At 47.2% G+C, this 10045-nt stretch overlaps 1 protein-coding gene across 1 annotated transcript in view; it reads right to left on the bottom strand.

Moving 5' to 3' along the window:
• TMOD1 (tropomodulin 1) overlaps nucleotides 1-10045 on the bottom strand; it is an 81049-nt gene that overhangs the window by 2423 nt on the left and 68581 nt on the right. The window contains exon 9 of the mRNA XM_025433415.3: nucleotides 5399-5543. Coding sequence (XP_025289200.1) covers nucleotides 5399-5543 — 145 coding nt within the window. The remainder of the gene's footprint in view (nucleotides 1-5398; nucleotides 5544-10045) is intronic.

The raw sequence follows: 10045 nt of genomic DNA, 5'->3' as shown, positions 1-10045 counted from the left end.
ATACTTAGAGGTCTTCGGTTCTCGAGCTGGGCCGGTAGACCTGCGGCCACCAGATCAATGCATATGAGCTTGTGCATGACAGCATATAGAGCAGAACCACCCAGGAAGGAGTGGTACTCAGGTTGTGGCTGGGAGCAGGGGCACACAGGTCACCCAGTCTGGGGCCTAGAATCCAGCCTGTCCCTGTGCTCCTACCCATCCCCCTTCACTCCTTGCCAGAAGAATAATGAATGCAAACCGGTGGACCGAGTCCTGGAGAGAAGACACTGTCCAGTCCAGGCCCTGGAGACTATCAGGATGTCCAGCAGCTTGGGAGAAAATGTCAGGGAACGAAAACCAAAACCCAAAGAGCAGAAAAGTTTTGCCCAAAGTGACCAGAGGGTTTACGCGAGCCAGACTTTTAAGTATCACTGTGTTAGGTATGCAAGTATGCCCAGCAGAGCAGTCCTCATTACACCTCTTTGACAATACTTCACTGGAGGCCCACTGCCAATTCTGGAATGTCAGCATTGTTTCCTCTCCCATGTTACAGAGGAGCAGAGCATGGCAGGCTACGTTTCTTGCTCAAACCCATAAAGCTGGTATGAGAACCAAGGTGTGTGACCCATCTGGAGCCTCAGTCCGGCACCTCTGTACAGTCTGGGTCCATCTACATAGGGCTTACACATCGGATTCTCACAAGGCTATCAGCTTCTTTCCCCTGGAGAACAAAAGGGAGCTAGAGTCCCTAAGAGCTAGTGGCAGAATCAAAACAGGAACCTGAGTCCTCAGTCTGTGGCTCGGGGTACAGGCGGGGACCCCAATTTTCTCTCCCACGTGCCCTCATTGTGTGCCCTGGGCACGAGCTGAGCAGTTCCCCTAGCACTGGCTCTCACTGGGACGGGATGGGGAGATGGGCAAGGCATCCACCTACTTAGGGATTATTTTTCTCCATTTTAATGATGAAGGAAATTAAGGCCAAGAGGGGAGTAACTTGGCCCAAGTCCCAGTGAATAAGTGACAGAACTGGAAGCAGAAGCCAAGTCTCCTAACATCTTCCTTCAATTCACTCTGCTTTTTATTTCCATTAAAGCAAAGTCCTTCTCGTTGCAGACTGCCAGACTTGTACACTGTCAGAGCCAGAGAAAGAATCTAGAGTCCTCTAGACCAATCGCTGCTCAAGCCCCTTCTGCTGCTTCCTGCCAAGCTTGAACACCTCCATTATGTGTTTGGGAGGCATTTTAAATCCATTTATATGTTCAATAGCACTTACTGAGTGCTATTCTATGCCAAGCACAAGGGCCACAATAGAGATCTGGTTTAATGGCACCAAGCTATACCAAGGGGAAGTTTGATAAAATGGCACAGGTTACCCTGGTAGCTGTCTCTCAAGTACAAGGCATAATGAATGACATGGTCAGAAGGATGGCAGGGAACATGTGCACGGAATCCTGAAGGATAAAGGGATAGACTGAGGAGGGGAGAGGGTCAAGAGTGGTGGCCTTCTACAGGGATACTTTGGCCTGGGTCACTGGGAGGCACTCAGGCTCCCTGGACTGGTTGGTGCTAATACGGGGTGAGAGTGTGGCTTGTCAGGGGTGTCAACAGAGAAGTCCAGCACGGCCTCACTACAAGGGGAGGCTGGGGGCACAGGCTCCGACCTCAGACTGCAGCTCAAACCCCATTCCCACCCCTTGACTGCAGGTAACCTTAGCTCCTTCTCCGGACCTCCACTTCCTTACTGCAGAATGGAGATAATAATAGGATCTAACTCACCTGGTTGTTGGGAGCCTCATGTGAACAAGATAGGAAGTGTTCAGAGTAGCGCCTGGCACACAGGAAACGCTGTTACTGTCAGCGATGGTTATTAAGGGACGTGTGAGCCATGTCGAGGACTCTCACCTGAGAGCAGTGGGAGCCCAGCAAGGGTTCTAAGCAAAATGACTGAACAAACTTTGCGATGGGCATTTCGTGAGAGACGCTGGCCAGCGCACAGAAGTTGCAGGACACAAGGCGAATGTGCTGAGGACTTGACATGAGGCAGGGCAATGAGGATGGCCAGGAGGTCACTGACTGGCTGGGGTGTGGGGCAGCATATACAGAGGCGTGGATGGCCGTGAGGAAAGCAATACCCTTTCCTGAGGTGGTTTTGGGGGAAAATGATGAAATTGATTTGGGGTGCACCGTGTCTGGGATGCTTGTTAGAAAAGTCTTCTGCTTTTAAACATGTTAGCCTTCTTCCCCTCCCCACTTCCACACTTCCAATGGTCTTAACTTGGAGTTGGCAATTCAGATTTCATTAAGTGCAGAGAGCTTCAGGGGCAGATTTACAGGACCTGAGAGCCATGCTTAGCCTCTCAGCTATAAATAGTGTAGAGGTAGGAGTCATCTGAGGTATCGCTGTGAGAAAACAGACGGGGACTCACGGCTCCTGCCTGACCCCACGGCGTCCCGGGTACCCTGCTCGTTCCCACACAACACTCTGCTAGCAGCTCAGTGCACAGGACCGAAGGCACGCCAGTCAGAATGTCTGCAGAGGTGCTGGCTGACCTCTGGCCTTGGGGATGGAATATCCCCCAAGGAAGAGCCCACGCACCCTGCAGGCAGGCACCCCCCCCCATACCCTGTCCCATGGCCGGCTATGTACCAGAAGCCAGCACAGTGCAGGCAGGAGTGAGAAGGAAGCTGGAGAGGTTGGGCCCGTCCACTCTGGGCTCACTGCCGCTGGGGCCCCTGCAGCAAACACTGCGAACCACCACAGTGGTCAGGTACAGGCCTCGGGAGAAAATATTCAGCTGGAAAGCATGGAAGCCTGTCTGCTTCATCGGAGCACCAAGAGCGGGATGAAAATACTGTGTTGGAGAGAAAGGACCTCTCTTTTGCTGGAGGAAGTTGGTGCATGATCAGAACCAGAAGCGTTTCTTTTACAAATATTAGCAGATAGGCACAAGTTGGCCTTTAAAGCTAGAAATCCTACTTCACCAACCAGCACTCAATGTTGCCCCTCCTTGCCTGTGCTAGCAGCCCCCCATCCCACACCAAGAACACCTCCTGACCTCCCCACAATTTTTCTTCCCTGCAAAGCTGGCTAAAGGCCCACCCACAACAGGGATGCTTTACTTAACCACACTCTTTCTTCTCGAGTCACTTTTCACATTGTTTAGGCACAGTTTGCAGGCATTTTTTTTTTTTTTAAGATTTTATTTATTTATTCATGAGAGACACAGAGAGGGAGGTGCATTCTTGAATTTGTCGGCATGCCCTTGAGTCTTTTCTCTCCTTAAAGGTTGTAAAGGTTTTGGAGTCAAGGAACTAGCCTCTTTGCTGCCCTTTACGTCCCCAGGCACAGTCCTAGGCACACAAAAGTTGCTCCGAAAGTGTCTGCAGCAACTAACAATGGGTGGGACTTGGCTGAGCCCCTTCCTAGAAGGCCAGTACCTCCCAGGCTTCAGTTTCCCCAAAAGGCAACTGGGTGGGGGTGAGTCTGAAGGCCCTTCCAGCTCTGGCACCCTAGGACCCAGCTATAACCTCAGAAGCTGCTGGAGATAGGCTCTGGGCCGTGGTTTTGGAGTCATAGACTCTCAGGACTGGGAGAGTCCTCAAGGGCCAGGCTATCCAGCCTGCAGCTAATTCCGGTACCCCTGATCATCTGGAACTGCTGACCCTAGAAAAGGCCTCCAGCCATTTTGCCACTGGATTAGCACTGGGATAGGCAGTCAGGGGCACAGAAGAAGCTTAATCTAAACTGGGAGGGGAAAATGTGAGGCTATGGCACAGCAGAATAGAACTCAGAGCTTTGAAGTGCTGGCTCTGAAGCCGGATGGCCAGCCTTCCTCAACAGATCAGTGTAGCCATCACCTCGGTTATACCACAGTAATGATTTGTAATTATTTGTGTTTGTGCTTATTCCAAATAAGGGCACTTCAGATAAACCAGGATAGTAGGTGCATTTTTGTTTCTTTATTTCATGGACTTCTCTAGACCTGCAACTCTAGAAAAAAGTGGCACCTAGAGTGAGCAATGAATGAATAACTTCTGGACTATGATATCCTCAAGAGCTGGAACCTGTATCTTCAACAGTGTCCTACAGGACTTTGACAAATGCTTGTGCAATTAACTCAATTTGAAGTGCGTGCATGTGCGTAGCTCTGCGGTTATCTGTGAATAGGTTCTGCAAGTACCTGCTTTGTGCCTATACACCTACACACTCCCCTCCATTCTTCTGGGCCTTCCAGGTAATAACCTAGTCTCACACTCATCACTAGAAAGTGACATACCTGAACTTTGAAATGTGCTTTAGTATTAAGCTCTTTGGATTTTACCGAGTGTTAGAAACAAAAAAACGAAAATCCCACGTGTAGAAGGGGCTTGAATTTGATGAAAAGCTCACTGAAGACACTGTCCTTTAGAAAACATAATTATTTCATAATTCAGTCCCAGAAAGAAGCTTTCTTTCCCCTTTCTCATTTTCTCTCTCTTTCCTTCTCTTTCCCTTTTTCTCGTTCTTTCTAAGCTTATTATGTTTCCTTCTCTTCTGTAGTAAGAGTATTGTAACTTGATTCATCTTGCTTTGGTTCTAGAAAACTCACAGCTAAATATAATGATCAATTATGTCAACATATTAGACCTACTCATTTTATTGTTTTTTTCCTCCTATTTCCCTACAGCCTTAGAGGACATAGTCCTTTGTGGACACTGTATCAAATTCTTTTAGCAGCCAGCAGGAATACACATCATAAATATGCACAGAGCTTGAAAACAATAGGCACCTGTAAGTAAGTCATTGATCAATCCTTTTCATTCATCTGACTTGCATACCTATTCGGCTGATACTCAAAAAAAAAGATGACTTTTTTTTCATTTCCTTCCTAGACAAAATATAAGCTATGCCTTTAACTGAGATGAAATTCATGTAACCTGTTTAACTTTCTATGAAGTCGACATTTTCAACTTTTACCTTGAAGGCCCTGTTGAAGGCTGCTGGCCATGGGCTTTGGGCAGTTGGGCTGGTCAGTGGCTTTGGGGGCTGGGACTAGACTCAGACCCAATGGTCGGGAGAGGACTCTGAGCTCAGAGAAAAGACTGCCTGTGCCCTGGCTGCCACATGTGATTTCGCTCAGAAAGAGGGCGAGCTGGGCGCAATGGGGCTCCAGCCTTGAGCTGTGCTGAGCCTGTGGGTTGGAGCGCGCTCAGCATTGGCTCCTGCAGATGCGGCTCGCACCGTCCTGGGGAGGCAGCAGGCCAGGCGCACAGAACAAGGAATCCTGACCAATGTGAGAGTCAGGAGTCTGGCTCAAGGAGAGGACTCCCTCAGAGAAGGGATCAGTGGAATATTCCCTCCATACCACACTCCCTCCGGCCCGTCCAGGACAGGTGGGAAGGGGACAGGCGGGTGGGCAGGTGGCGCAGGATCACTCACCAAGGTCATTGTTGTTCATCATCGCGTTGGACGCCCGCAGCCGGGGCCCCTGCTGGGTGAAGTGGTAGCCGAATTTGAGAAGCGTTGCATTCTTTTCCAACATGTTCACAATCTCCATTTCCACTTTGTTGCCCAGAGGCTGGCTCTTTGATCAAGAAAAAGAACAGTAGTCACCACTCATCCTATTTGTGCAGGAGCTACATCCTCTCTGTGCGCAGAAATTCTGAGTGGTGGGCGGGGATTTTAACTATGCCCCACTCCCCCTCCTCTGCCCCAAGAACAGGGAATTGAAAGTTTGGAGAAGGGGAAAGGTCAAACAGCCCAGAGTGAATGAGCTGGGAGTCAAACCCAGGCCTGCTGGACACCAAGAACAGATCTTTCCCCCGCCTCACAGTAGCCTTCCTAGAAAACTCTGAGCAGGAGGGATCTTCAAATGAACAAGTCTCAAGGAGATTAGAAATCTTACTCCCTAGGCTCTACCCTATATTAATTAAATCAGAATCTCTGGAAATAAGACTCAGGTGACTATGGTTTGTAAAACTCCCAGGTGATGTCAATATACAGCCAGGTTTGGTAACCAGTCACTTAGAGGAATCCCTTTGATTTACAAACGAAGTAGAGGCCCAGAGAGGGAAATGGATTTGCCTAAGATCACATAGTAAGTTGGGAATGCCCAGAGTTTATTTTTTAAAACCTCCCTCTGATCATGTTAGTTCCCTACCCCCAAGATCTTTAGTGACAAAGACTGAAAGAAAACAAAAGAAAAGGAAAACCTTACAATACATAGTGTTGGGAAGGATATAATGAGGATATTCATCAGTTTTGTTTATAATACTAGGGAGAAAGAGAAGCAACTTAGAGGTTCATCGAGAGAGGGTTGCTCAAATAAATGATAGTTGAGCTTTACAAGTGAACATGCCAGTTGTTAGATGATGATGCAAATCTTTGGTCACAGGCCCAGAAGGATGACCATGAAACCAGAGGGAGGAAAAAAGCTCAGTAGCCAAACCGGTCAAATTTAAGTAAAGTGACCTGTATCTTCTATATGCACATATATGCCTAATGCCTAGAAAAGGCCTGAAATGTCCTAGTGGTGGTGGGATTTAGAAGAGTTTTTGTTTTCTTCTTTGTATCTTATTGAGTTTCCTGTTACCTTATATAATAAGATAAAAATAAACATAAACTTAAAGGGATTTGAAAAGACATGGAGAGCAAGCTAACATCATATCAAGGCCTAAAGACTTTCACCCTAAGGGCAGGAACAAGACAAGAATGTTCACTTTCACCAGTATTGTCCTGGGGGGTCCCAGCCAGGTCTTCACCCATCTTGTCCACCCCTCACCTCTCACCTCTGGCAACCACTAATCTGTTCTCTGTATCTATGAGTTTGGTTGTTTTGTTTTTATTTAGGTTCCATGTGTAAGTGAGATTACAAGTACTGTCTTTCTCTGACTTATTCGACTTCGAGGTCTATTCATGTCATTGAGCATGGCCAGATTTCTTTCTTTTTTATGACTGAGTAGTATTCAATAGTGTGTATATATAAGACATCTTCCTTATCCATTCATCCATTGGTGTAAACTTGTTTCCATGTCTTGGCTATTGTAAATAATGTTGCAATGAACATGTGGGTGCAGATATCTTTTTGAAATAGTGTTTTTGTTTTCTTTAGATAAATACTCAGAAGTGGGATTGCTAGATCATATGGTAGTTTTATTTTTAATTTTTTGAGGAACCTCCATACTGTTTTCCATAGCGGCTGCACTGATTTACGTTCCCACCAGCAGCACACAAGGGTCTCCTTTTCTCCACATCCTCACCAACACTTGTTATTTCTTGTCCTTTTTATTTTAGCCATTTTGACAGGTGTAAGGTAATATTGCAGTTTTGATTTGCATTTCCCTGATGATCAGTGGTGTTGAACAACCTTTTATGTACCTGTTGGCCACCTGTATGTCTTCTTTGGAAAAACACCTATTTAGATCCTGCGCCCATTTTTTAATCAAATTTTTAAATAATTAAAATTAAATACAGTTTAAAAATTCAGTTCCTTAGTCGCACTGGCCACATTTCAAGTGTGTAGGTAGGTCAGTGCAGATGTAGAATATTTCCATCAGCACAGAAGATTCTATTCAATAGTGATCCCCCTAGACTAGCCCTCAGATAGCATATAGGACCCACTACCTCCAGGTCAAGGTCGAGGAATTGAATTGAATGGAGAAAATAGGAACACCATTGATACACAACAACACGGAAGGGCTGAGAGGATACATTAGCCCTATGTCCAAAGAGATGAGCATGGACCTTAGCTGAGACTCCTGATGGAGAACTCCTCCCAGGTATTATGAGTTCACCAGAGCCTGCCTGGGTTCAAATGGGGCTGGGAACACCAGGCTGGGCAGGTAGAGTGACACTGGTGAAGTTCCATTGCCCATCTGTCATGGCTACTGAAAGAACCGGGAAGAACTCGGGCCTGTCCTCAGGGGACTCAGCACAGCCCTGGGCTCTGGCCCACTTGGCCTGGGAGAGAGTATAGAGGCCATATAAGGGCCCAAGAAGGACCTAGAAGGTTCCCCACCCATCCCACTTAGAAGGAAGCCTGGCCTCTCCTTGGGGTTGCTTTCTGGGAAGCTTATAGGCAAGGTACACGAAGAGCAGGGGCATTAACACATTCCCCCCAAATCACAGAGCTAGTTAGTTACAGAACCAGTATTTGAACACAGGAGGTTGGCTCCAGAGTTTTCCTAGTTCCCGCCTAACTTGGGTGCCTCTGAGAGAGCTCAGAAGGCAGAGGTAGGGCTGAGAAGAGGGGCTATAGGCAGATGGAGTTTGAAAGGGACTGCCTGGCAAGGTGGTGGACTACCTGTCCTGGAGGTGTTTGATCAGATGGTAGCAAGTATCTTTTGAGAGTCTCCTGGATGTCATTATGAATGGAGAAGGCTTGGGCTCTGTAAGCTTTAAGGCCTCTGGGGGCCTACATTCTGTGACTCCCTGAATGGCTTGCTTGGATGGCATATAAAAATCAGGAGACCGCCTGGACAGTGGGTGTGGGGCAATTGGGAGCCCCCTGACCCCCAAGGGCAGGTCATGCCAGGACTGGCCACAGTCGACTGTGGCAGCCAAGCCAGGGAGAAGGCGTTGGGGAGGAACTCTTATCCCTCTCCCTTCAGATGTGCTTGAGAATTGAATCACTCACTCGTGAATAAATAGAATCTTATTATTACAAATTCAAATAATACTCCAGCAGATTGAGTAAAATCAGAATTTCCCTTCACACCCCTAATCCCAATCCTACCCACTTTCTACAGAGGAGGCACCAGTTTCATGGGGTGTGTTCCCCTGGATTTTTTTCTATGAAGTATATAATAAAAATGTACAGATTTTTTATTTTTGATTTTTTCTTTAAATGGATTGATATTATACTCACTATTCTACAACTTGTCTTTTTCATTTAACATTTCTGGAGATCTTTCTAACCCAGTACATAGAGAACCACCTCATTCCTTTGAACTGCTTCATGGGATGCCCTGGTGCAGATGGATATTTAGCTTGCTCTGTTTTCCTTGTTACAAGCAGTGGTGGCAGTGGCTTTGCAGGGGAGGGAGCTGGGACCCTTAAGGCTGGACATGGGGCTGTGGAATGGCTGGGTTGAAAGACAAGCGTATTTTAAGTTAAAATCGCCAAGAGGGTACAAATGCTAATAAGCCCCTCAACAGTGATGATGGCTCTTGTCTCCTCACACCTTTCCTGTGGCCAAGTATCATCAACCTGATGAGAAGACGACCAGATTCACTGGCTTATGAACAACCAGCCAATGCCCAAGGTGGAATTGAGTGGGTGGCTCTGAGATCCCCATTCCAGCCAGAGGCACCATGGTCATGAGAAAGCTCACTTTGTGCATCTGATGGGGCCAATCATGGCCTTTTCTTTGTGGTCCAGAAGATGTTGGGCAACTGGGAACACTTAAAAACAAAAACAAAAACAACAATAGGAGCCATGGGAATGATCTAGTCCAAGTTCAGAGTTGCAAACCCTGGCTGATCTTGAAATTCCCTTCATATCACAGCTGCTAAGTTCTGTTCTGCTTCCACACCCCTGAGGATGGGAGCACGTCACCTTTGAGGCACCCGCTCTATCCTTGTGTACCTCTGCTGGTTAGAAAGGTCTTTCTGGCCAAAATACAGCAAAGGAAAATAAGACAGCTGATTCTCATTTTGGTTATTTACACAGTATGTCTCCCAATTCTTTGATACTCCTCCCTTCCGAAGGTGGTTGTGCTTACTGACTCACTTCTAACAGACTGTGACTGTGTAACTTCCAGGGTTGGCTAATAAAAGGCATTTGTGGCTTGTTTCTTTCTCTGCCCTGGACTGCTCACTCTGGGAGAAGTTCGCTGCCATATAGTGAGGACACTCAAGCAGCCTGCTGAAGAGGTCTACACAGCAAGGAGCTGAGGCTTCCTGCCAGCCGCCATGGAGGAAGCCACCTTGGAAGTGATTTCTCCAGCCCTGGTCAGGCCTTCAGGCTGTACTTGACTGCAGTCTTGTCAGAAATCTTGGGCTGGAACCATGTGGCCAAACTGCTCCTGGATTCCTGACTCTCAGAAACTGTGAGCTTATTCATGTTTGTTGTTATTTTAAGCTGCTA

This window comes from Canis lupus, chromosome 11 (assembly GCF_003254725.2).
Source record: "Canis lupus dingo isolate Sandy chromosome 11, ASM325472v2, whole genome shotgun sequence".
Classification (NCBI taxonomy): Eukaryota; Metazoa; Chordata; class Mammalia; order Carnivora; family Canidae; genus Canis; species Canis lupus.
This window is presented reverse-complemented; position numbering and strand designations above follow the sequence as displayed.